This window comes from Carica papaya, chromosome 4 (genome assembly GCF_054855325.1).
Source record: "Carica papaya isolate Zhongbai chromosome 4, ASM5485532v1, whole genome shotgun sequence".
In the NCBI taxonomy this organism is placed as follows: Eukaryota; Viridiplantae; Streptophyta; class Magnoliopsida; order Brassicales; family Caricaceae; genus Carica; species Carica papaya.
This window is the reverse complement of record NC_142312.1, coordinates 10002681-10030658: the sequence shown is the minus strand read 5'-3', so window position 1 is coordinate 10030658 and position 27978 is coordinate 10002681. Positions and strand designations below refer to the sequence as shown.

General features: G+C 36.0%; 1 protein-coding gene across 2 annotated transcripts; it reads left to right on the top strand.

The window, feature by feature from the left end:
- The first annotated feature begins 44 nt into the window (after window positions 1–44).
- Window positions 45–27978, top strand: LOC110824661 (Transducin/WD40 repeat-like superfamily protein). 2 transcript variants are annotated; one of them, XM_088217809.1, is made up of 9 exons: window positions 47–383; window positions 846–3413; window positions 3504–3613; window positions 4274–4343; window positions 9089–9901; window positions 10327–10529; window positions 21743–21866; window positions 26615–26821; window positions 27270–27978. In XM_088217809.1, the coding sequence occupies exons 1-9, from the start codon at window positions 225–227 to the stop codon at window positions 27411–27413; spliced, it is 4398 nt and encodes a 1465-aa protein (XP_088073935.1). In that variant the 5' UTR covers window positions 47–224; the 3' UTR covers window positions 27414–27978. The 2 variants fall into 2 exon arrangements, 1 of the variants encoding a protein (XP_088073935.1); XR_015818413.1 differs by lacking the exons at window positions 26615–26821; window positions 27270–27978 and having other exon boundaries at window positions 45–383; window positions 10319–10529.

Genomic DNA, 27978 nt, shown 5'->3' with positions numbered 1-27978 from the left:
TATTTTTTCTTTTTTTAAAAAAACTTACATTTGCCCTCAGTTTACCTTTGCACTGCAGAATTACATTTACCAGGGGTCGTCATTCTTTTTCCGGTGCTGAAAGGAGCAACATCAGCACGTGAACGGGCAATTTCCCTCACGTCTCAGAAATTTAGAATTCAGAAGCCAGAACTCGTTCACCGATTCTTCCACCGGCATCGGAGTGACCAGCACTAACTCGGCCAATGAAGTGTCGACATGTAGCGTGCATATGGTCAGGCGCCCCTCCATCTCACCGGGTCACAGCCACTGCGGCACTGGCCAAACCGGCCACGCTTTACACCGGCGGATACGATGGCTCCATAATCTGGTGGAACCTATCCTCCTCGTCCGATACCAATTTGGTAGCTCAACTCGGTTTCTATTTCCTCCTTTTCTTTTAAACTTGGCTCGTTTTTGTGATTTGTGTTTGTTTCAGTTAGTCACAATTAATCGTCCTTTTCATGTTCATTTGATGGAGAGAAGGTAGTATATTTCAGGGCCTTGTAGTTGTCCGGGGCTAACTCAAGTATACTACTTTTCTTTGCTTTTGGTGGTTAAATTTTTTATTTTTTTGGATTTAATTTGCCTGGAAGTTCATAATGAGGGTGATTTAATTTGATGATCATCATAATCTTGGAAATCAAACAAAGTCTTACTTGATTGTCCATTGGATGTACGAATGTATGGATTATATTTCATTCTAGTGTAGTTAGCATTTTATTAAATTGTTTGCTGGTTAGATTATTAATTACTATAACATATTGATTCTTTCCCGAGTTTGAAGTATAATATATGTTATTCTGAATAAGTTTTTGTTATGACAGGAAGTCACTCCAATTGCTATGTTATGCGGCCATGCTGCCCCTATAGCTGATCTTGGCATTTGCTATCCTATTGCGAATTCAGGAGATGGGAAGACAATGGGTCATCCGATTAATGTTGCTATAAGCTCTACTTTGGAGAATTGCGGTGCGTTGGTAAGTGCATGTACTGATGGTGTGTTGTGTATCTGGAGCAGGAGTAGTGGACACTGCAGACGCAGAAGAAAGCTGCCTCCATGGGTGGGCAGTCCAACCATTCTCCGTGTACTGCCATCAAACCCAAGATATGTGTGCATTGGCTGTTGTTTGGTTGATTCTGTCCACGTATCTGAGAACCATTCTATTGATTCAAAAGAAGGAGCCGAATTTTCTAGAAAACCCTCAATGTGTGCCATAATTATTGTAGATACTTATACTCTTACCATTTCCCACACTGTTTTTCATGGGAGTTTATCTATTGGGCCACTGAAGTTCATGGCTGTAGTTCCTTTGTCTGAGGACCAGGAGAAGCCTTCTGTGCTTATAGCTGATTCGTTTGGTAGGCTACAATTGTTTCCAATATCAAAGGAGTGTCATCCAGGTCAGGAGGATCTGGCTAGCTCAGGTAAAATTTCTTCACAATGCAAAATGGCTATTTGGGAAGAGGGGCTGGTCAATGAAGAATCAGTTTTGTCAATGGTAACATGTGATAATATTGTTGCTCTGGTATTAAAGCAACGCTGCATATTTAGGCTGTTGACCAGTGGCAAGTTAATCGGAGAGATCTCATTTGCAGATAAGCTCCTTTGTCTTGAACATGATTCTACTCAATTGCATGTGAAAGGGGGCATCTTTCTTGACAGAGGTGATGCTGGGAACATGTTGAGTACTAAGGAGGACTATGAAGTATTGTCAAAAATTTTTGCTGTGTGGAGTAATAAAGGATCTGCAATGATATATCATATATCATATGCCAATGACCTTTTTAGGTTTGTGTGTCTTGGCGAAATCCCTGCTGCTTCTTATCCCACTGACGTGAGATTATTAATCTCTTTTACTCAATTAAGGAATTATCTTCTCCGGGTTGAATCCGTTTGCTTTTCTACTGAAGAACCTTTACAGTGGAGACCCCATCTCACGGTCTTCTCACTGCACCAGGAGCATGAGGACGATAAAAAGCTCCAGAAACAGTTTAGAATGCTTGGAGAAGGTGTTTATTCTGTTGATTTAATCTCAAGTTCTTCTTTACATTATGATGATAAAAGTAATGGTTTGATGCAAAATGAACGTGTTGTATCTTCGTCCATGGTTATTTCTGAAAACTTGTATGTTCCTTATGCTGTTGTGTACGGCTTTTCTAGTGGTGAAATAGAAGTTGTACGGTTCAATTTGTTTCATGGTCTTCATTCACCGACAGGAAGTTCATGCCCAGAAACGGATTCTATTTTGTCCACACAATATTTTTCAGGACATACAGGAGCTGTACTATGTTTGGCAGCTCATAGGATGGTGGCGGCTGCCAAAGGATGGAGTTTCAATCATGTTCTGATTTCTGGAAGCATGGATTGTACGGTTCGTGTATGGGATCTTGAGACTGGGGATCTCGTTACAGTCTTGCACCACCATGTGGCTCCTGTGCGCCAAATAATTCTCCCCCCTGTGTGGAGTGCGCACCCTTGGAATGATTGCTTTCTTTCCGTTGGAGAGGACTTATGTGTTGCTCTCTCTTCTCTTGAAACTTCGCGAGTGGAGAGAATATTTCCAGGACACCCTTATTATCCTGAAAAAGTGGTGTGGGATGGTGCTAGAGGATACATTGCATGCCTCTGTAGATTTAATTCAAGAACATCTGATGCAGTTGATGTGTTATACATTTGGGATGTAAAAACAGGTGCTAGAGAACGGGTTCTCCGTGGGATGGCTTCGCACTCAATGTTTGATCACTTTTGTAAAGGAATCAGCAGGAATTCTATTTCAGGCACGGTACTAAATGGGAACACTTCTGTTTCCTCATTACTTCTTCCACTAAACGAAGATGAGAGTTCTTCTCGACCTCATCTAATTAGTGATGAGAAAGGGACCACTCTGCCAAATATAATTGAATCTAGTACTTTCCGCGCAAGTATAAGTAATGGAAATTCTAGAACGACATCATCTGCCCTTGAAAGAATACGGTATCCTATCAAATGCTCTTGCCCATTTCCAGGAATTGCTACTCTGAGTTTTGGTGTTGCATCATTGATGTTCCCTCGTCAGAAGCATGAGTTGATGGAAAAAGACTTTAGTAAGAAAGAGATGAAGGAACATGGAGCTGGGACACCACATCCACTCCATAGGACTGTAGATTCTTTTGTTCAAGTATCTTCCACTGATTCTGCAGATTTATGGGATTGGAGCGAGGCTCTTGAGGAATCTCTGATTAGGTTCGGCTTATCATTTCTGCATTTATGGGATATCGATACTGAGCTTGATCAGTTGTTAATAACCGAAATGAAGTTAAAGAGACCAGCAAATTTTATTGTAGCTTCTGGCTTGCAAGGGGACAGAGGGTCTCTGACGCTGACTTTCCCTGGTTTGAGTGCAGTACTTGAGGTATTCTCGATGAAGTGTATGGATTAATTGGAACTATTTTCTTGTTGTGCAATATTTGGTAAGCTCCTCATTTACTAACTAATATTTCAGCTTTGGAAATCGTCATCTGAGTTTTGTGCAATGAGGTCCTTGGCAATGGTCTCTCTTGCACAGTGCTTGATTAGTTTGTCGCACCCCAGTTCAAGTTCAGCAGCTAGCAGGTATTACAGCTGATCCACCTATTGGAAATGTGGGGGAAAACATTTGTTATTTCTGTTTTCTGTCAGTCTATAGACATTTACAATATCTTCTCAGGTTTTCATATCAGTTTCATTCTCTTTCTCCTGGAGACACATTTACAATTAAAAAAACAGAGTATCGTAAACAGTCGAAAGCTGGATTCAGTGGCAAACCAGACTGACTAACCACAGACAGAATACATGCACAAAAAGTTGCAATAAATCAAAATACAAAATGATTATAATAACTTGTGATCTACTGTATTTCATGTCTGGTATTCAAAGAGTTGGGTTAACAGCTTTGGACTTTTTGCAATTTGTTCCAAATGCACATTTGGTCCTAATCCAAATGCCATCCCTGGAAAATATGAAAATGTGCCATCTTGCTTGAAGATTGGACTGATTGTGGGGTTAGTCATCAGTGACTTGTTTATGGAGCTTCCTATGGTAATAGCAAAATTGGTTTTGTTATTTCTTGCATTGATATGTTATGTGGTGATGTGGTTCAATTATTATCGTAAAGTGAATGTCAGTCCCTTTTTTTTCTGTTACAAAAAAACATTTTTTTTTTCAGTTATGAAAATCACTTGCATTATTTTTGAAATTATATTAATCTTTTCCCTAATGGGATCTTGCTCGCAGTGCCTTAGCAGCTTTCTATACAAGGAATTTTGCTGACAAATTTCCAGATGTAAAGCCACCTTTGCTCCAGGTCATTTCTTGTGAGAATGGCTTCATTGTTATATTTCTTTCATTTCCCCCAGTTCTGTGAATTATCAAGTTGAACTAGAAACAAAGTACAACAGACAATTGCTGGGTGTGTTTCCATAGAACCTTTGATTAGTGGGTTCAGAATTAGCCACCCCAACTGGAAGCAGAGTTGAAGTAGAAATATAAGTTATGCTTACCTTGTTATTTTTGTATTCATTAGTATTAGTTGTCCTTTAATTCATTTGTTCCATCTGAAAGATGGAACGAAACTTCTTTCTCTTTCTGTTTGAAAAGAAGAGTAATTGAGCTTCTTTCCTTTTTGTTTTTCCTCTAATAAAACACCAATAGTTGCTAATGTTAACAATATCTAGTATCCAGAATCCTATGAAATTGCATCAAGTTATTTAGCATGGCCTATTCCAAAAAAAGAAAAACTAGCATGAAATTGGCTTCCATGAAATGTATAAAACTGTTCCAATATTTTATTAGTTGATGGCAGGACTTTGAGTTTGGTTCAGTTTTATTCTATATGGAGAAGTTAGTCTGATTAACATATGTGACCAATGATTGAGTCAATTTCATTCATGTTCTTAATTCCACAACTACAAATTTGTATTTCCACCTGTAAAGAAATGAATTACTAACGCACTAACTTGAACTGAACATGGAATTCGCGTAGAGTTAGAATGTTATTCTTATTTAATTTATTGTTTTGTTCATATTCTCTTTCTCTTCTTCCATTGAGTTGAGAAATTTGAACAAATTCAACGTAATTATTAGTAAGTCCATCCTGATTTGCTTATTTCTATAATGGTGTTGAGTTATTGGAAGGTACTCTTTGGCATTTATTTATATTTTTTAGTATACTCATTTACTACGGATCATATTTTCGTTGTTAGTGTTACAAGGATTCATGATACCCTGTAAAAGCAATAGGCAGGTGTAGCCATTTCTATGAATTTGTTTTCACCTATAGAGAAATGAATTACAGACCCACATAGTTTGAATTGAACATGAAAGTGGAACTTGGAATTAGAATTTTATTTTTATTAATTTTTTTAAAATTATTTATATTCTATTTAAGTTCTTATTTCATTGAATTAAAATTTGAACCAAACTCAATATAGTTATTAGCGAGTTCATAATGATAACACTTATTTATAGAATGATGATAAATTCCTTCAATGTTACTCTTTTATATTTATTACATTTCATCATGGAATCCTTTACTGCAGATCCAATTTTCACTGTTGGTGTTACAAGGAGTTGTGATACTTGGGGTTCTTGATAAAAGCAATATGTATGTTTAGCTGTTTAGGTCTAGGTTAGCTCTCTATAACTTAATATAAAAAAAGGGTTTGCTCTCTACTAGCGAGAAACTCTATGGAGTCATCAATTCCACCTCCTCTAAACAAGTAACAGGTGAATCAAAAGTGTGAAGGCTGTACTGATCCTTCTATGATCAAAGGATAGGGTTTTCCTTTTCACAAGCCTTCCTATTTCTCTAGTCTAAGTGAACAAAAGATAGATGAACGAACTAGGTTGATTACTCTTGTTTCTCTAGAAGGCTGGAAGTGTGCATTCCTGAGGTTGTAGCAGAACCAGCAACAGCCCAAGAAATGCCAAGCACATAAGGTTCTGCATGGTCCATCTTGCAACTGTTTAGTCCAACAGCATAAAACTGTTTTGTGGTTTCGAAGGAACAAATGATTCACAACAATGCTGCTTCTTTCTTTAAGTGGTCAATGATCATTTCCTGTTTTTTGCTCTGAACTAAAAAGTCCAACTTGTCAATTGCAAAAATTCTTTGCTATGTTGCTGAAGAGCTAAAAAGCTACCTTTCTGGAGCATCCTCCTTTTCCTGAAGTTGTTGCTAGTCAAATACAATTTCCATCGTGATCTGGGGTAGAACATTGATATTGGATTGCTTGGTTTGTAGAAATATTTACCTGGTTTCTTTTTTCTTACAAATGGGTCTAAGAAACCATTATGATGAGGAGCTTTGAAACTCAAGCTTCTGAAAGCGGAAGCTTATTTTGTAGAATGCAGGTTATTATTGAATATGCAACTATTTATATGAAGCCCTCAGATATTGCGTATTATTATTGTGGTGTTCAAGAAGCTAAACATAAAGACAGCACTTTGTTTCAATAAACTAATAAATATCAATTATATCCTGATTTTTGTACCTTGTTTCTTCTTTCAATTAACAGAAAGCACTTTTACACATATTAAATTTTATACTTATTTTGGATGTTTGAATATTTAGGATATTACGACAGTTGAAACTCAAAACAGAAGGTGATTATATGGGCAAATGGATTTCAACATAAGCATGTTATGTCGTTCAATATGATCAGAATTGTATTTTATTGTTTATATTTCAAACTTTTGCTACAAACAAGATGCTTTCATAAATGAGGAAGAACTTATAGACTTAATAGAATGTTTGTCTTGCAAATAAATAATTGAAGTGTCAATGGGTGCAACCCATTATTGCCTTTATTATGAGAGTAATTTTCTTATAAAGTTGTACTTTAGAGTTTTCTAGTTTATAGAAGGATAGGTTCTCCTGCACTTTGTGGGACACTTTGGTTGTCTACATTTAAGAAAAGACTTGTTGAGTGGAAGAGGGGTTCCCTCTTCAAAGGCAGCAAACTAACTCTAATTGATGCGGAATCCAAGATCAACCAACTTGATTAGAAACTCACACAATTTTATTCAAAACACCAAAGGAATTTGATCTTATGAAAACTTTCTCTTTTTAATCATCTATCAAGAATGATAGAAACTAAAATTACTGAGAAAAAGAGAATTAAAAAAAGAATGGAAAAACGTTATAAGAAATTACCTTGATTAGTAGATTAACTCCTTACTCAACAAGAAGAATGAAGATACCCCTCTTAAATAAGGCTCACAATATTATTGTTTTCAATCTTGAATGCTTACAATGAAGATTTGATGACGTATTTATATGGTAGGTCATGTCATGTGAATAAAGAAAGTAATAAAAATTTTCTAATTTAAAATTGCAATTGCATAGAAAATTAATTAAAATTTTTAATTATGAGTAATATAATCTTCCCTTTTTATTAAAAGAGATTATGAGTGATTTACGAGAAAGATTATGATAATTTAGGGTCGGCTATAAAGGCTCCCTTGTTAGCCGCCCACAATTTCCTCCTTTTTTTTGGCCGATTACTTCCTTTTATGGCTCATTTCTTCATGTGCTTGAAGTAAGTTGATGAGATCATTATGCCATTGGGTTAATTAGTTGGGTAGCTTCTTTCCTTGGACTTATTTAGTGAATCGAAACCTATTTTCCTTATTAATCCAAGCTTAAATGAAGAGTTGGAGAGTTTGTTGTAATTTTTTAGTCCAGCTCCTTGTTATAGGCCCACTTGGCATGATGATGTCTCTTCCAAGTGGCCCAAGGTGATCCATGCTCACATCACTTACAAAAAGGTACCGTTTCCAACTTGCCTATCTGTTATTAGTCTTTTTTAATCCCTGCTAGTAGCTAAGAAATTGGAGACAACTTAACGTTTGTTCCTGTGGGGTTATTCTAAAGAGTACAAGAGATTCATTTGTCAGCGTGAACACGCTGGAGCTTCCTTTTCAGAGGTCTGGGCTTGCAATTAGATCAATTGTGAAGTTCAAAGAGCTTTTCTTGAGAAAATGGCTTTTGAAATTTACGAATGACATGGCAACCTGTGGTGAAGGGTGATCATAGCCAAGTCAGCATGGCGGCGGGGTAGAGGTCCAAGCAGTCTAGACCTCGATGTTGTGGGTCATTGGATGAAAATTAACTGTAGTTTGGATGAGTCTTATGGGTGGCTCACATGGAAGATTGTTTTCAGGGTGGATGGTGAGGTTTTGGATGGACAATTGGAGTAAAGGAGCGGTTTTATATTAGCATTTCCTACTATATTTTCCTTGGCTGGAGTTAAGGAGCCCACTATGGTTGAGATCTCCTCTTTTTCCTTTGGCTCTAAGGTGTGGGCTACAGATCTTGTTAGAACTTTAATAATTAGGAGGTAGATTAATATCTTGGTCTTCTCTAGCACTTTTTCTTGTTGCAACGATCCTTATGGGATATTGATAAGCCAATTAGGAAGCTGGATTCGGCTGCATCTATTCTTGTGAAATCTTTCCATTTATACCTGGTCAATCTTTTGTTGACCATAGTAATTTCTCCAAGGAACAGATTTGGAAGCATAAAGGGAGAATTTTTTGTTTATTGACAACCTTAGAAAAGGAGTGAAGATCCTAATGAATAGGTGTTACTTGCACAACAGGGTGGTTGAAATCCTGAACCACATCTTGTTATGGTGTTGTTTCTCCTTTTGACTCTAGTGACACTGCTTTTGGTTTCTTGGGAGTGAGTTGGCAGATGGTATAATCAGTGACTGATGAAATTTGGGTTTTGATGAGGTATTCAGGATGACAAGTGTGAGAAGAAACTTTTATCTGTTATCCCTTTGGTCATATTTTGGATTATTTGGAAGGAGTTGGATGAAAGGGCTTTTGGAGGCGCTAAGTCTGTCTTCAGTAGAGTTAGACTTATGGTTCTGGAATCTTTATTTTTTATTAGGGGTCATCCTCTTAAACTTTATTTAACTTGTAAACTTTATCTGTAATTGGGTTGCAACCTCTTGGTGTGGTGTTTTTATAATTCTTTTTTTTTTCCTAAAAAAATGTTAAAGCTAATGCTTTGCTTTGCTATTATTATACTCTTCTTTACAGCTTTTAGTGAGCTTCTGGCAAGATGAAAGTGAGCATGTACGAATGGCTGCACGTTCTTTATTCCATTGTGCTGCTTCACGAGCTATACCTGTTCCGCTGCGTAGTGAGCAGGCAACTGGACATGCAAAAATTATGAGATCTCTGTCTGAAGTTGGCGTAGATGAGCTTGAAGTGTTAAACACAATTAAACCATCCACAAATGTATTGGAGTCTGACAGTTTACCGGAAACAAAAGGCATTTCTCATGTTGAGGACACTAAATTGGTTGCTTGGCTGGAATCATTTGAAATGCAAGACTGGGTTTCTTGTGTTGGCAGGACAAGTCAAGATGCAATGGCATCACACATTATTGTTGCAGCTGCCTTGGCAATTTGGTATCCTAGCCTTGTCAAACCTACACTTGCCACATTGGTTGTGCATCAATTAATGAAGTTAGTTATGGCCATGAATGAGAAATACAGTTCCACTGCAGCAGAGCTCCTTGCAGAGGGCATGGAGAGGATATGGAAGGCATGCATTGCTTCTGAAATACCTCGTCTTATTGCTGACATATTCTTCCAAATAGAGTGTATGAGTGGTCCATCTGCCAACTCAGCTGGAGAACATCCAGCTGTACCAGCATCTATTAGAGAGACTTTGGTTGGTATTCTTCTTCCAAGTCTAGCAATAGCTGATATTCATGGATTTCTAACTGTTGCAGAAAGCCAAATCTGGTCTACTGCTTCTGATTCACCAGTACATCTGGTATCTCTCATGACTCTCATCAGAGTTGTGCGTGGTTCTCCAAGAAACGTAGCTCAATACCTTGATAAGGTTAGTAGATCTGATTCTACTTGCATGATGCATTATTTATTATTTGACAACATAAATTTCAAAAAGTGGCAATGATACTGTAATAAGTGATGAAGACAACAATGTTTTAATGCAAACTGCAGGATGTATTGGTTTTAAAGATTTGTCAAACCGAGTATATCAGATGTTTCTATTGGTATTTTGTTTTAGTGCTACAATTTTATGATGGTATCCTCCTCCTGTCTGCTGCACGGGATTTCTTCGTTTGCAAATGTTTCTACTGTTTTATACTCTTTTTCTTGCATTACTCTTTATTTCCATGTTTTAATCTTTTGCAGTGTTGACTTTCTTTTTCTGAATATTGTCTTGTTACTTTTTATTCAAAAGTGTGATATGGTTGGACATGTATAGGCGAACTTTTGAATAACATTTGGACAGACATGCAGGTGGTCAACTTTATTTTACAAACTATGGACCCTGGCAACTCGGTCATGCGTAAAACTTGTCTTCAAAGTTCAATGGCAGCATTGAAGGAAATTGTACGTGTATTTCCAATGGTAGCTTTAAATGACTCTGCAACTAGGTTGGCAGTTGGGGATGCAGTTGGAGAGGTTAATAATGCTACTATTCGAGTATACGACATGCAAAGGTATCAGAAACTAAATTGTAGTTTAATGTGAAAATGATTTCTTGTGCATCTTTTAGAGGCTAGAGTTAGCAAAATATTATGTTGGGAGTTATACCTGCAACTTATTGGGCCAATGATTAAGTGTGTAACTAGTTAGCTTCTTGCATACAATCTTTTTTTTTTTTTTTTTTTTATATTTCTAATTTGACATAAGAGAAAGGCTCATGTTCAGTTTTTTGAAAAACAAATCTGACTGGTGAAGCATTTATTGTAACATTTGGTAGCATTAAGTAGGATTGGACAGAACATTAGGTTATCATTTCATGTTTGATAGCAAAAATATTTAAACTGAACAGTACAAAAAACATTAAGAGTTGGAACAAGTTTCCTCGTATAGAATACTGGAACAAGGTTATCATTGCTAAAACAAATAAGATTTCTCTTAAGTACCCTTCCTCTCTCTGTAGTATCAAATTATTATTTTTTAAGTTTGATTTTGATTTTAAATTACATTAGTTGGAGGTTGATTTTTCAATTTAATTATACAAATTTTTGTGAAAATACTTAGGAATGTTATTAAAGAAATCTTAACCTTTTAAAATTTTTAAAGCTTCAATTTAAATTTAATAGCTTATGTTTTTACTAAAATTTTATTAATTAATAAAAACTAATTAACCTATTATTTAGCTAATCTAAGTTAAAATTTTAAATTAAATTTAAATAAATTAAAATAGGACAAGAAATTTAAATAGCACAAGGGCATTGAAGTAATTGTATTCTGTGTTTTCCCTGTCCAAATTTATATTTATCGAATCCATTATTTTCTTTGTTCAATCATATTTACTAATGTTCTTTTCTGTCCTGTCTTGTTCTATAGATACACCAGCTTGACCCACAAATGTAACAACATATATACTGAATTTTTTGGAGTTGAATGGTTAAAGAAATATCTCTTTTAAAGATGTGACTTTTGAATGGAGTATACAAATTCCGGATACATGATTCAGCTTGTATATATGAGACTGATACCCAGTCACATATATATATATATTTTTTGAAATAAAAACATGTGAATTACGTATATGACACCATTGGGGGTGTTGCCCCTATACAAAATTATTCATAAATTAGTTAGTGCATCAAAAACCCACCCAAAATCATCTCACCCATACACATCACTTATTTTTTAGATCACATGTTTTTGTGGAAGAAACAATTTGTATTTTTGTTGAGATTCTGGACAACATTGTCATAGTTTTCCATAGATTCAGTAGGAGTAATAATTCTAAAGTTGGGAAAAAAGCATGGAATTGCAAGAAGCCAAGAACCAAACCCCAAATAGTTGCATCTTTTGCATGGAGTTTCTGGCGGTCATTTAGTGATTTGGAATACTTGGGTAGCAGCATTTGTAGACTCTGTTTCTTTGTGAGAAAAAATAATTTACTGAAAGGACGCCAAGGGGATGCCACTTGAGTACCAAATATTCTATATATTTACAGTTCTCTCAGGCTTAGTTGCAAATGATCCACAATATCTGCCCCATCTTGAATGTTTGGCCCCTAAACAAAGTATTTAAGAATCCTCCACCAATGGTGTTTGATGTTACCAAAGGACGAGGACGAAATTTCAAAAGTTCTCCTATTCTTTGCTTCTAAATGACCCATAAAATGGACAAAGGAACAAAGGACATGTCTTCGTTTTGGACTAGTACGATACCTTCCCCAACGTTCCTCTGACCAAGCAACACGTCAGCCGGGAGAGATTGAGAGAGCAAGAGCTGAATCCTAAAAACAATCTAGTTTAGGAACATGAAAGGGACGGGATTCTCACCCTTCTAGACATTAAAAAAGAACATTTCCTGCAATTCTCCCACTTCTTATCAGGTTATCCAAAGTAAGGATCCTACCCCTAGCTCCTTCCTGCTCAAGAAGAATGATAGGAGGCTATCCCTCCACACTTTTTCCAAGGATAAACAATCCAAAATATGGTCAGAAAACTTATGGTGGTAGACTTCACAGGAAATTAGCCATTTTTACTATCTTTCCCATCAGGACATCTTCTTGATTAGGCTCTTTACAAGTTTATTCTAGATTTGCTAACAGGAAGATCCATTCATTGACGTCTCTATCACTGAGGTTAGAGAGGGGAGAGAATGTTTTATTGAATCCTACCACTGTGCACCTTGTAGCATTCCTTTAGCCTTAGTCTTCTTAAACCCGGAAACAGAAAGTAACATTAGGGAAGGTAACTTCCAGTGCCCCAAGGATATAAAAAGGGTCTAAACAGAACAGGACCCTCCTCCCAATTTCAACCTCAAGTATGGAGCAGCTCATAATGTCATTCCAGTCTTTTAATCCAACTCCATGCTAGAGCCAAAAGAACACTTATCCCTTTTAGAAAATCGCTGATTATCAGCCAAACCATACTTGGCAATGATAAATTTTCTCCAGATGGCATTTTGATTATGAAACTGCCACAGGCACTTGGCAAGCAATGCAGTACTAAACTTTGAAATGGATCTCATAGCCAACCCACCTTTGCGAAAAGCTGCTTTCTTTTTATCTCAAGTAAGCAGGTAACTTTTTCTATTCTTTTTGCCACACCATAGGATTGGAAAGGAGACAAAGTAGATCCGGAGGTTAGAGAGGCCACTTTGAGGAGTGTCAACCTGCCCTTAGATTAGTTGCTTTTCTTCCAACTAGACCACTCTTCCATTTTTTGTAATATGAGGTTCTGAAATCCCTTGTCACATATAGTTGCATGATGGAAGCCCAAGATATTTAATCAGAAAGCATGCAACCTTACAAACGAGGACCTGGACGAACACCTCCAGACCAACACTGTTCAGTTAACTTTAAGGTCGCAGATAGCTTGAAAACAAAAAAGAGCACAACAGATGTCAATTAGAGCTTTTATCAAGTTCATAGACAAAATCATATGATTTGCAAATGTAAGACGAGATATATGATCTACTGTTATGTTCTTGAGACCAGGATGTTGTCACCGGGCAGTTCACTAGATAATTTGCTTCTGGATCTTGCTTTTTTCCCTTGTTATGATTCCTTGAGCGATCTATTGTGAATTATTTTCAAACTCATCAAAGGAATTTTGACACCTTGGATCTCGTATAGAGAACTCCGATCTCTATATTGTAATTATAATTTTGCTTACCTCTTTATTAGTTTTAGAGCCCTTTAAATAGGAGTAGATGCTTAATTAGAAAAATTTTTTAATTTAGGTTTCTCATAAAAAAAAAATAAAGAAAATTCCTAATTAAGAAATAAGTCTCCAAAATAAAAATTAAATTTCTAAATAAAAGATAAATTTTTCTAACTAATAAGTTTCCAAAATAGAATAAAGTTAAACCATATCAGCTCCTTATTTGCCTTTTCTGTAATAAGAATAGCCCACAAAAGAGTTTATAATATCACCCTCCCCTTGAAAAAAAAGCTTGTCCTCAAGCTCAAAGTCTGGATAAGCAGTCTGGAAATGTTCATGGGTGTCCCAAGTAGCATCACTTGCATCCGCTCTGTTCCAATACACTAGAAATTCCCAGGTATCTCTACTGAGTCGGGTGCGCAAAACTAAAGCTGGAGTGGGGGTAACACGACCATCTTCCACTGGAGGTAGCGAGGGAATTGAGGCTGGAGGTCTCTTTCTATAAGGTTTGAGAAGGGAAACATGGAAGATGTTATGAAGCTTGGACTAAGCTGGTAGTTGAAGCTTGTACGCAACAGTGCCGACACACTGTAGAATGGAAAATGGACTATAAAACTTTGGAAACAGCTTATGGTGGGGTGCCGATGAGATAGAGTGCTGGCGATATGGTTGCAGACAGAGCCACATAAGATCCTCTACCTCATAGGTTACATCCTGATGCCCCTTGTCATAGAATTCCTTCATACGTGTCTGTGCCTGTTGCAGTTTAGCTTGGATCTCGGTCAAGACTTGATCCCTGGTAAGTAAGGCGTCATCTACTGCATCAACTTGAGAGGACCTAGGTATGTATGAAAGGAGACGTGGCGGTTTGCGCCTGTACACCGCTTTGAAGGGTGTGCTCTGGAGTGCAGTATGAAATGATGTGCTATAGCCGTATTCAGCCCATGAAACCACTGAATCCAACTCTCAGGCTAGTCCCCCATGAAGTAATGAAGATACATTTCTATTTTACGATTCACCATCTCAGTTTGACCGTCTGTTTGTGGGTAATAAGCTGAAGAAAAAACAAGTTTTGTACCACTTAAATGGAAGAGTTCCTTATAAAAATTGCTTGTGAACACAATATCTCGATCATATGTAATAGTCTCTGAAATGCCATGAAGACGAACAATCTGTTTATAGAAAATTTGGGTAACTCTTGTTGCAGTGTACGGATGAGCTAGTGGAGTAAAGTGTGCATACTTTGAGAATCTGTCCACAACAACCAAAAGAACCGATTTTTACCAGACCTTTGCTAACCCGTCAATAAAGTCCATTGCAATATTTGCTCAAATTTGAGTGGGAAGGGGCAAAGGCAAAAGTAACCTAGCTAGACTCAGATTTTCGAATTTGTGATACTGACAAATCGGGCAAGAAGACACATAGTTGGCAATAGTGGACTTCATCCCTTCTCAATAAAAATCAACTTTGATGCGATGCAGAGTCTTTTGAGTCCCTTCATGTGCACTATCATGATAAATAGACAAAATAGAAGCAATTAATGGAGAGGTAGGCAACAAATAAATACATTATTTGTAGAGAATCAACCCTTCCTGAACAGCCCAAGTAGATTCCTTTTGTAAGGAAGAATCAGTGGTGACTTTCTTGTGAATGGCATCTAAAAGCAAAAACCGAGGGTGGCTAATGACATTACACATTTGTTTCCTCATCGTGTTGGGATAGAGCATCTGCAACTCGGTTTAAATGGCCAGCTCTGTATTTGGCAGTGAAATCAAATCCCAAAAGTTTGCTAATCCAGTGTTGTTGAGGAGAAGTAGTGATCCGTTGTTCTAATAAAAATTTTAAGCTGTAATGATCAGTGCAGTTAAGGAAGGCTCTTCCCCATAAATACGGACACCAGTCTTGTACTGCCTTGGCCAACTCGATCAGTTCTCATTCATCAGCAGCTAGTTTGTGATGTCGTTCGGCTAACTGGCAATTAAAAAAAGCAATTGGGTGGTTGTTTTATTGTAGAACCCTTATACTGCTTCCTAACGCATCTATTCTACCACGAACAGTTGCTTAAAGTCAGAAAGTTATAGGACCGGAGCAGCAGCTAATGTTTGCTTTAATTTATCAAAAGAAAGTTCAGCTGCTTCTTCCCAACGGAAAGAATTTCGATGTGACATACTCGTCAATGGTGCTGCTAATTGTCCAAACTCCTTAATGAACTTGCGGTAATAACCAATCAGTCCTAAGAATCCTCGCAAAGCAGTCACTGAGTGGGGTTTTGATCATTCGGTTATGGTTTGAATTTTTGCAAGATCCACTGTCACACCTATAACGAAAATAATATGCCCAAGATATGCAACTTGGGTCTCCTCAAAGACACATTTAGATTTCTTCAAGTATAGATGTTGAACATGCGACAATTTAAAAGTGAAATGCAAGTGTAGCAAGTGACTTTCCCAATAGTTGTTGTAAATTAATATATCATAAAAGAAAACCAGTATAAACTTGCGTAAGTGAGGATGAAATACTTCATTCATAAGAGCTTCGAATGTAGAAGGTGCATTGGACAAACCGAAGGACATAACCAAGAACTCGAAGTGCATGTGATGTGTCCGAAAGGCTGTCATTTCAATTGCTGAGTCATGCATCCTTACTTGATGGTATCCATATTTCAAATATAATTTAGTGAAGTACTTGGATTTATGCAACTCATCAAGTAGCTCGTCTATTACTAAAATTTGTCCTTCACTATTTTAGCATTGAGCTACCGGTAGTCCACACAAAACTGTCAAGTCCTGTCATTTTTCTTAACCAATAAAACCGGTGAGGAGGATGAGGACTTGCTGGGTCTGATGATCCCCTGTTGAAGCATCTCAGCACACTGTCTTTCAATTTCGTCCCTCTGCACATGTGGGTATCGATAAGGTCTAACTACCACTGGTCCTGCTCTGGGTTGTAGACAGATTCGATGGTCACAGTTTCTGGGAGGTGGAAGGCCAGATGGTTCTTGGAACAAGTCATTAAACTCGGCTAGGAGTTGTTCTAATTCCTCCTTATGAGGATGGGGTCCAATAATATGGTTAAGTTGTCGGGTATGATGGAGCTGTAGTTCTTGGAACATGATACTAATTTTATAAAACTTGAAACTCATGCATGGTTAATGATACAAAGACCCAAAGGATGGGTCCCAGAGTTTGTAACCATATAATTCCTAATACCATATCAAATCTAGGCAAAGAAATGACAAAACAATCAGCAGTAAACTCATGATTATCAATTAAAAAGGTTATTGCACTGCAAATTCTTGTGTTGTGGGCAGTTTCCCCATTAACCGCTGAGACGCTGACTTCTGTGTTGGACTGAACTTTGATTTCAAGACTTCTTACAGCTGTTAAACTGATAAAATTGTGTGTACTCCCAGAATCTATTAGGCCTCGTAAATGATAATTGTGAAGACAACCTCCACTTGCATGGTGTGTGCCCCTTTTTGACCTGTGACTACATATAGAGAGATTCCCAGTTCTCCTTCAAAATTGGCTACTAGTTCTACTTCATCTGAATCTGCCAACTCAAGCTAGAAAAGCTTTTTACATTGATGACCTACGGAGTATGCCTCATCATAATTGTAGAACAGGCCCTTTGCTCTTCGTCGCCCTGCCATCTCTGCTCTTGATAATTTTTTGGTAAATGGAGTGTTCTAGGACTTGACTTTTGTTGCTCCTCCACTAACAATAGTGATTGTTCTTTTGGGTGATGAGGTTGTTGCGGAAAGCATATTAGAGGGGGTGCTGGGCCTATTGCTTGACCATAATTCTCTCTTCGGCTCTGTTTTTTTCAGAATCCGTTGTTTGGATTTAAAAACTCTGTCTAAATTCATAGCATGAGCCAAATCAGATGGAATGTGGAGCTCTACATCCAACCAAATTGAATGCAATGAACAAACTTATATGTTGATCAACCCGTACGAACCTATTTACTCTTGCTAGTTTTTCTTAGAATTGTCTTTGATAGTCCTTTACTGACTTTGTCTGTTTCAAGTTTACAAATTCTCCCAATGGGTTACTACTTGCTGGCGGCCCGAACCTCAATGAACAATAGTTTTTGAACTAGTCTAATTGATCGTAGGTTGTTTAGATTCTAACTGGTGGTACCACAGCTGCGCCTCTCCGAGTATATGGAAAGCAACCAATCCCACCTTATTCCCTTCCGGCATGTGTTGATTGGTAAAAAATTTCTTGCACCGGTGTAAACAGATTAGGGGATCTTAAGAGCCATCAAACGTTGGAAAATCTAACTTGGTGTAGCGTGGAATAACTTAATTACCTGGTGGATTATTTGCATCATGTGTTTGACTACTAGCTTGAAGCGCTTGAGGTGGTTGTTCCCGTAGGTGTAAACAGATTAGGGGATCTTAAGAGCCATCAAACGTTGGAAAATCTAACTTGGTATAGCGTGGAATAACTTAGTTACCTAGTGGATTATTTGCATCATGTGTCTGACTACTAACTTGAAACGCTTGAGGTGGTTGTTCCCGTAGGTGGTTGTTGCTTGCAGTCCCTTCTGACTCTGTTTGTCTGCCACAATTTAAGCTGACTAGTATTTCTTTGAATTGTTGTGAGGATAGCTCTTGCAATTAATTGCTCAATCGCCTTTCAATCTCTGCATTCCGTGCCTTGTTTGTTGCTAATCACAGATTTTTTTTTGTTGCAGAGTCTGTTATGTTTTTGAGACCAGGACCTGGTCATTGGGCGGTTCACCGGATAACTTACTTCTGGATCTTGCTTTTTTCCCTTGTTATGATTTCTTGAGCGATCTATTGTGAATTATTTCCAAACTCATTAAAGAGAGTTTGACACATTGGACCTCATTATAGAGAGCTCCGATCTCTATATTGTAATTATAATTCTATTTACCTCTTTATTAATTTTAGAGCCATTTAAATAGGAATAGGTGCATTACATTATAAGAAACTTTTTTTATTTAGGTTTCTCATAACAAAAATAAAGAAGGCTCCTAATTAGGAGATAATTCTCCAAAATACAAATTAAGTTCCTAAATAAAAGATAAATTTTTCTAACTAATAAATAGGTTTCTAATCTTGGATAAACTTAAATCATATCAGCTCCTTATTTGTCTTTTCTGTGATAAGAACGGCCCACAAAAGAGTTTATAACATCAACCTAACCCAAGCTTGAGACCTTAAAAAAGGTTAACTTTTTTGGCCCTTAAAAGAAAACGGTTGAATGATAGAGGGCTTTGGAATTGGTAATTCATGTATTTCTCCGGACAATGTTGCCTATATTAAGGGCCTTCTTGTGCAAGGGATTATTTTTTATTTTATCTTTGTACAGGTTGTGTCATACTTTTTGGTGTTTATAAGAGTTTTGTAATGAAATTGGGTGGGACTAGGCTTACTAGTAGGAGAGGTTCAATAAATATATTTGGGATTTTGAAGTTAGAGATGCTCCTTAGTCTCATGCACAATTCACTTGTTCTATCTCTTGGGACAGGGTTTTGTCTTACTGAATCTATTGGTATTTAGTCTCAAATACTTGTGATGAGATTCTTTGCAAAGTCCTAGCCATCTTATCTTTGATCATTCCCTATTGTTTCAGAGTCTAGTCATTTGCTTTTGGGTCTTACCCCTTTTTGCTTCAAGAATACATGGATTTTATCATCCTTATTTTCTTAAAGTTGTGAAGGGTGATTGCAGGATGATTTTTTAGAGGAAGGATGAGAAGGTTATAATTAATTAAGAAACTTAGGCATCATTTGGTGCATAAAAACCATTTTATAGTTATCATTTTCTAAATTCATATATAAATGTGTATATCTATACACAGATAAGCTACTTAAAAATAAAAGCAATAATTTGGAAATAGTTAGAAAAATTAGAATGGAATTTGAAAAGAATAAAAAGTTATATTTAGTGTTTTATAGTAATTTTCTTTTGTTCATATTTACTTAAAAATAAAAACAATATTTTAGAACTTTGAGGATAGAATTTGAAAGAATAAAAATTTACTTTTGGTGTTTATAGAAAATTGCTTTTGTTTATATTTAACTACTCTCAAATACACGCTACTAATATGTTTTCATAGAAAGAACATGCATAAACACATGAATTAGGAAACAAAAATTTGAAAATGGTTTATATAACAAACGGAGCTTACATTTAAGAGAAAGTTGAAGGCATGGGGTAAGGAGAGTTTTGGGAATATGAGGGAGAAAGCATGTTCTCTTTAAACAAATTAGTCTTCTTTATAGATTGGCTTCTAAAAGAGGTATGCTGAGGATCAACAAGTCAGCTTGTCTTTGAGCAATGAGTTTGAGGAGGTCCTCCTGAGGGGAAGAGATTATTTTAAGATGGAAATCTAGATTTAAATCAATCAAAAAGATTATCTATGAATACGTTTAAATCTATGTTCTTTCATAAGGTGGCCATTGAGAGGAGGGACAAGATTTAATCAAGGAACTGGATCTTAAGGTTAGTAGAATTGTTAGGGACTGTACTTCTATTTGTGTGCAACACTAGTATTTAAGAGGTTTTATAAGGAGGAAGATGGTAATAAACCTTCAAGCAAAGGTTTGGAGTGCCTCCCTTTAGAGCTTGGTAAAGCTACATGTCTTAAGAGACTTTTTAAGGAGTCAATGGTTAGGTAAGTTGTTTAGGAACTAGGTTTGGATAAGTTTCCAGCACTTATGGCTTTTTTATTGCTTTTTCCTAGAGATGCTTGGACTTTGTTAGGGAGAACTATAGAAGTTTTGATGAATTCCACCTTCATGGGTAAATAGGTAGCACATAGCCCATCTTTATCACCTTACTTCCTAAAAAGGCGTCCTATTAGGTTTTTTAATATTTCCCCATTTTTTGGTGACTACTACGGATGAGACCATAACCAGGTCTTACCATCGAGATTGTGGGGAAAAAGGGGATAGAGGGGAGTGAGTGTTAGCATCTACTATTTTGGTCACTCAGATTGCTTTGTTGGCAGATAAATCCTTTGTGCATTCTCAATGCTAATCAAGCGGTCAAGGGTGTGAGAAGAAACAAGGAAGAAGATTTGGTTTTCAAGTTAGACTCCAAAAAGGCATCACAGGATTTATTAGGGATTCCTTGATAGAAGGAAGGGATTTGGTGATTGTTGGAGACAATAGATAGAGGTTGGCATCATGACTACTTTCTTGTCATAGTGAATGGAAACCTAAGTCCCAAGTTTGTGGTTAATGGAGTTAGGTTGGGCAATCCTTTTCTTTTTTGAAATAAAAAATGTAAATATGTATTAGTATAACCACCAAAAGGTACAAAACATATACAGTTGTTTACAGCTCAGTCCTCCATACAAAACATAACTCTGAGAGTCTCACAAAATACCGGAGGATGACCCAAAAGCAAAAATTTGAAGGTCCTAAGCCATCTATTTTTCAGTACATCAAAACCCTTTGTATCATCAAATCCTTCGAACGCTCTTTTATTTCTATCTCTCCACACAGTCCAAATAAGAGTGAGTGGAATTATATCAGCAAAGATGCATCTGTCTCTAAGATGCTCCCACACCCATAACTCTTCCTTAATTGTACCTAACATCACCCAGTTAATCCCCAAAGATTTATATACCATGCTCCTCAACAAACAAACAAATGGACACTACAATAAAAGATGTCTGCAGCTCTCCTTAGCCTGTTAGGTAGGGTGATTCTTTCTTCTCATTTCTCTCTATTTTGGCAGTAGATGTCTTTAGTCATATGATTTCTTGAGGATTAGAAAAGGTTTACTGAGAGATTTATGTGTTAGGGAGTGTGTGTTTAATATTTCCAATTTGAAGTTTGCAGATGAAACTTTTTGGTTATACCTCGTCATACTCATGTTTTTTTATGCCATGCTTATCCTGTTGCAAATGCTTGAGCTTATTTCATGTCTAACTTATACTGTGTGAGTATGTGTGTGTTGTGTTGTGTTTTCTAGTGTCATATAACTACTAAAGTGTATTTACTTCAACCTATGATGTCTGTGTCATCTATTGTTACATAACTATATGAGAGTGTTCACTTCAGCTTACTATGTCTATTTTTTTCCTACATAGTGTGACCAAATTAAAGGTCTTAGATGCAAGTGGACCTCCTGGTCTTCCAAGTTTGCTTTCAGGAACATCAGAAATGGTGGTTACAACAATGATATCGGCTTTGAGTTTCTCACCTGATGGAGAGGTACATGCATGACCATCATTGAAATTTTCTAAACTAATACCAGTTAAGAATGATTTTTTGATTAATGTGTATTCCAATATATATTACAACTCTATATAAATATACTTTTTGTGAAGAAAAAGAAAATAGATAATTAATTACAATTAATTACAAAGGATGTGATTTTACTCTTTAAACTGATTTGCTTCCTCTCTAACACTCTGATTTATTTGCTCTTTAGCACCTTAATTTACCTCATTTTTAACATCCTGATTTACTTCCTGTATAACACCCTAATTTACTTACTTTTTAATACTATGATTTTTTTGTTCTCTTTAACATTATTTAGGAAAAGATATTTTCCATTCCCAGCTTGCCAATTAGAGTTTGGAATCTTGGTTGCTTACACTTTTAGATACATGTTTACAAGTTGAGAATTGGTGAACACGTATGGCGTACATATTAAGCCGTTATCGAGTTTTTCTTTGATAAAATATCTATCAATCTCAATGTTTTGTTTCGGTCATATTGCACCGGATTGTGAGCAATGTCTATATCGATTTGTTTTTACAGTATAGGCGCATAGGATTTTCCTACTTGATTTGAAGATTTTCTTAGATTTTTTTATCCATAATAGTTTATATGCTTCCTGTGTTATGATTCTGCACTTGATCTTGCAACTATATTTTGATTTTGCACTAGGTTGTAGTCAAGTACAATGGATTGGTTAGATCTTCTTTCTACAGCTGACCCTGTGTAATCTGCATCACTATAGAATTTGAGTAATTTGTCATTCTTCCTGAACATAATTCTTTTTGCTGGTGACCATTTTAAGTATTATAGTACTTTGTAAACTGCTTGTAGGTGCACTTCTTTCGAATTGTGTATGAATTGACTTATTACACGTATTGTATAGCCAATGTGTAGTATTGTGTGTGATAGTTATATCAATCTCCTGACTAATTTATGATACATTTCTATGTTTATTGAATAATCTTTCTGTATTATTTCCAGTTTCTAATTAGGATCAATAGGAGTGATGGCTGGTTTGCATCATAATCTATCAGTGTCTTTTAACAAATTATGAATGTATTTCTGTTGAGAAACAAAAATTCCAGATTTAGAGCGAGCAATCTTCAATTCCCAGAAAATGCTTAAACTTGTCTAGTTTCTTGATTTTGAATTCTTTTGGTAGCGGTGTTTTAGTGTTCATTGTTCCTTCTCATCATTTCTTATTACAATAATGTTATCAACTTATACTAGGAGAACTGTAACTTCCTATGTCTCTGAGTGTTTGATGAAAAAGGTCTCATTCAGCTTGTTTAAATCCCAAATTTATCATTACGTTTGCGAACTTGCCAACTCATGATCTTGGAGATTTCTTAAGGTTATACAGAGTCTTTTTTAGTTTACATATCTTATTTGGTTATGCTCGTTTGTCAAAACTTGATGGGATATTCATGTAGATTTTTTCTTCTAAATTTTTATGTAAAAAGACATTTTTTACATTAAACTGCTATAATTACTAGTCAAAGTAATTCAAGAGTGCTGTTCAATTTTGGAGAAGCAAAAAGACACTTAAATGATTGGGAAATTCAAGAGTATGAAGAGCTTTTGTCAACTTTGGAGAAGCAGAATGTGAAAAAGGGCTCGGATCAGGTCTTTTGGAAATTAGAAAAAAGGGTAAAATTTTCTGTTCAGTCATACTACAGAGTACTTTTTGGCGGGGATGGGGAAAACAACTGGGTTTTTCCCTTTAACCAAATTTGGAATTCTAAAGTTCCTCAAAAAGTGGCTTTTTTTGCTTGGGAAGCATTCTCACTATAGACAAATTAAAAAGGAGGGAGCAAGTTATTGTTAATAGATTCTACCTTTGTATGTATGCAGAGGAATCTTTCAATCACTTACTTTTATGGTGCCCCGTGGCCTATAGTTTGTGGAGTATAATTTATGGGCTGCTGGGAATTAATTAAGTTATGGCTGGGAACATTAGGGATGAAATTTGGGCTTGTATGAGCTAAAAATCAATGACAATGTTACTACTTCGGTTCCATTGACTATTTTTTAGGTTCTTTGGAAAGAAATAAATGTTAGAGCATTTGAGGGGAAAGAAGTAGGGTTGTATAATTAAGAGATAGGTAGTTTAATTAGTTTGGGACAAACTAGTTAAGGTATGATATTATGAGTGATGAGGATTTTGGGATTATCATTGACATGCTAACTACACTATAAATCTTTTGTAAATAAGTTGGTACCCCCTTTTTTGGTACCATGCTAATATACTATTTACATTTTTTTTAAGAAAATAATTATCAGTCAAAGTGAACATTTAATGACAACATGGTTTGCACAACATTCATCTTGACTACTGGTGCAAATGTTTCCTTGTAGTCTATTTCCTATGTTTGTGTATAACCTTTTACCACTAGTCATTTGATAAATTATATTTATGATTGTTCTATTTGCTTTATATTTGATTGAAAAAACCTATTTACATGTCGCAGATTTATTGTTTTTTGGTAGATCCACTATTTCCCAATTCTGATTCTTTTCAAGTGTCTGCATTTCTACATTTATAGTATTTTTCTATTTTTTAAGGATAATGTCTCAGATATTGTATTAGATATATACTCATTATTTAAAATTGTGAAAAAATTTATATGAATTGATGAACACTTATCAAATGACATAAATTATGAGATAGGATATAAATGATATTTAGGGATATACTCACTATTTAAACTTGTGAGAAAAATTTTATGGATTGATGAACACTTATCAAATTACACAAATTGTGAGATCGGATAAAGATGATGTTTATTAGATTCTTTTGTGCTTTTACGAAGTGCAATCAGTATATTATTATTAGAGGATCATATAAGTTTTTCGAGACTTCCTTTAGTTTCAATATTAATGTTAGATTCTTAGATCGACTTTGGCTCAATACTCAACATCTTCTTCCTCATTCACCTGAGAAAATTTAGGGTCTAGTAGGATCTTTTGAAATAAATTTTGAAAGTTTTCTTGTGGTGATGAACTTTCGAGTGGGTTTTGAACGTTCTCATGTGGTGATAGTTTTCAGGTGTGTGGTGAAGATGGTAAGTTTAAGTCTATTGAAAATTTTGTATACTTATATTCTAATGTAGGTTTTTCCTAAAAATAAAGTTGGTAAAGTAGAATTCTTATTCAACAAATATGATGTCTCCTGGCATATTGAATTTTTGTTGGTTAGATGATAATATTTATACCATTTTTAAGTGAAAGAGTACCTTAGAAGTATATATTTCAGAACCTGGGGATCCAATTTTCCTCTTTGATGGGAATGAATATAAACAAAGATAACACACTTAAGTATCTGAGGGACTAGATGGTTTGTGACACCTATTGTTGGGTATAACTGTTGAAGTGTTTCAAGAGTGTTTTTGAAGTTAAGAATACTTGTGGACAGATAATTAATAATGTAAGTGGCACTAAGGATGACTTCACCTCAATATTGTTTTAGGACGTCGTTTTAGAAAAAAAAAGTTTTGGTGGTGGTTAAAAAGTTATTGTTTTTGTATTTCGCTATTCTGTTCCTTTTTGTTTTTTGAAATAAGTTGCACCCACACTAAGTGGGTGCAACTTATTTACAAAAGAATTTATATGTTAGAAAGACAATCAATCATATATCCAAAATCTTCCATCTTATACAAGTCATGCCCCATCAATAAAAACCGAAACAAATGGAACCACCTATCTTTAATCTTAACAGTGCCACTTTCAATACTTCAAAGGCTCTCCTATTTCTCTCTTTTTAAGTAACCCAAAAAATAGTCATAGGGATTAAATCAACATGTTTCTCTTTTCTGCCCATTCCATCCCACGCCCAAATCTCTTTTGTAATCGACCCAGCCCTAACCCAATACACACCCAGGAGGCCATAGATCATTGACCACAAAAATTGGACAGCCGGACAAAACAGCAGCAGGTGGCAGCAAGATTCCTCTTGCTCTTTGCACATGCAACATCTGTTAATCAGCAACTGACCTTTCTTTCTCAAGCTGTCAATAGTTAAAAAAAGAAATAAATAATTAATACAATTAATTATAAATAGTATGATTTTATATTTTAAATCAATTTGTTTTTTCTTTCACACTCTGATTTATTTTTTCTCAAACATCCTAATTTATTTTCACTTTAACACCTTGATTTATTTATTTTTTTAATACAATGTTTTTTTTCCTTCTTTAACAATATCAGATACCGATTGTATGACAAGTGTTCTTGAGTTGTTATATAAATGTCTCTTGGAAGTAGGAGTCGCTAAGAGCTGGGAAATTTTGATTTTTTCGTTCTCCTTATGATTTTTAGTTTTCTCATTGTTCACTACTGATTCCTCCGTTTGTGAAATTTGACTATTTGGTGTCTCTATAGTATGTCTGATTTTTGTGCTTGTCGCATGCACTTTATGCTGAACATTTTAGCGATCTTTGCAGTGACCTCATAATGGTGTCTGTACCTTACCGGTGATACTCTCTCTAACTCTACTTCTTTATTCTCAAGATGGCCCTATGTATTCAATATAATGTCAGATCTGATATTTAAATCTTAATGAACTCTTTTTCTAAACTTTCGAAATCATGTTTCTCCCTGTTACCTCTATGAAGAGAATGATGAAAAGGTTGGATCCTCTTAAACTATTTGGTTGTTTGGCTTGATGAATGTTCACTTCGTTAAAGCATGTTTTCCTATAATCATTTGAAATTTATGAAAACATTCTATAAATTCAGGGACTGGTCGCTTTCTCAGAGCATGGCTTGATGATCAGGTGGTGGTCCCTGGGGTCTGTTTGGTGGGAGAAACTGAGCCGAAATTTTGTTCCTGTTCAGTGCACCAAAGTGATATTTGTTCCTCCGTGGGAGGGATTGTCACCTACTTCTTCTAGGTCTAGTGTGATGGCAACCGTAATGGGGCTAGAAAGAGAGGCCAAATTCCTGGTAATTTCCTTTGTTTGATACGGCAGTAATTTTATTGACTCAAAAATCATATTTTCCTCTTTGGTATTTTAGCTTGATTCCCTTGTGTGAAGGATTCATGTCAAATCATGATGTACACTCACAAGAAAAGAGTCAGTAGTATATTGTTTTAGTCTGAGAAGTGAGAACATGTTCATGGCTGTATGTTGCTAAATACTATGCTCCATGCATGGTGCCATCATCATTATAATCAACTTCATCATCATTAGTGTCATTTCTCGCTATATTGCTAGAATATGTATATGCAGTAGTTTCTGTTGATTTTCTGCTTTTGTGCTAAATCCGGTACTTCTTACTTCAAGAGGACCAAGTTGTCAATTGAAATGTTCATGCACAGGCTTCATTGGAGGTTTAACTATCTAAACAGCATACTCTAGGCTTTCTGAATTTATTGCATTCATATTTGTAGGAGAATATTAAGAATTTGAGTCATATGGACCGGCTGAGGCAGTTGATTCATAACCTGGACCTGTCTTATCGGCTGGAATGGGTTAATGAGAGAAAAGTACTTCTCGAAAGAAATGGCCATGAGTTAGGCACTTTCCAGTTATAAGCACTTTGCATTCCGTCAGTGGGTTTTTGTAAAATATTTCAAGTTGAAGAGGTGTAAGTTCTCCTTTGCTGTTGTCTCAAGAAGAAGAGTGCTCTCTTCTGGATGGAAAGTTGTTTCCAATCGACATGTTGTCTTGTCCTTTAGTTCCTTATCAGGATCTTAACATTGCTGCTGCTGATGTCGTTTCTAGAATGATGGGAAGAGGTTGGTGGTGGCTTGAACACTTCTAATTCTAATTCGTGTTGCAAGGTTTGACTGGAGTGAGATTCAATGTAGGGTTTGAGGCATTATTCATTGTTTATTATGTTGAGTTTTGATTATATTATTCATTGTATAATAGCATGTTTTTCCTATATTGTATATTAAGGTTTTGTCAGAAAGAAAACAGAACAGGAGACAAAGTTAGAGGTTTTACCTCTGAAAGACTGAAACTTAATCGCATTATACATGATCTTTAAGAATTATTTAGTCTTTTCTGAAACTATCGAGGTTATTGTAATTGATTAGCCAGAGTCGAATCTGCTGGCACGCAGGGAATAGAATAATAAATTACAAATTGAACAAA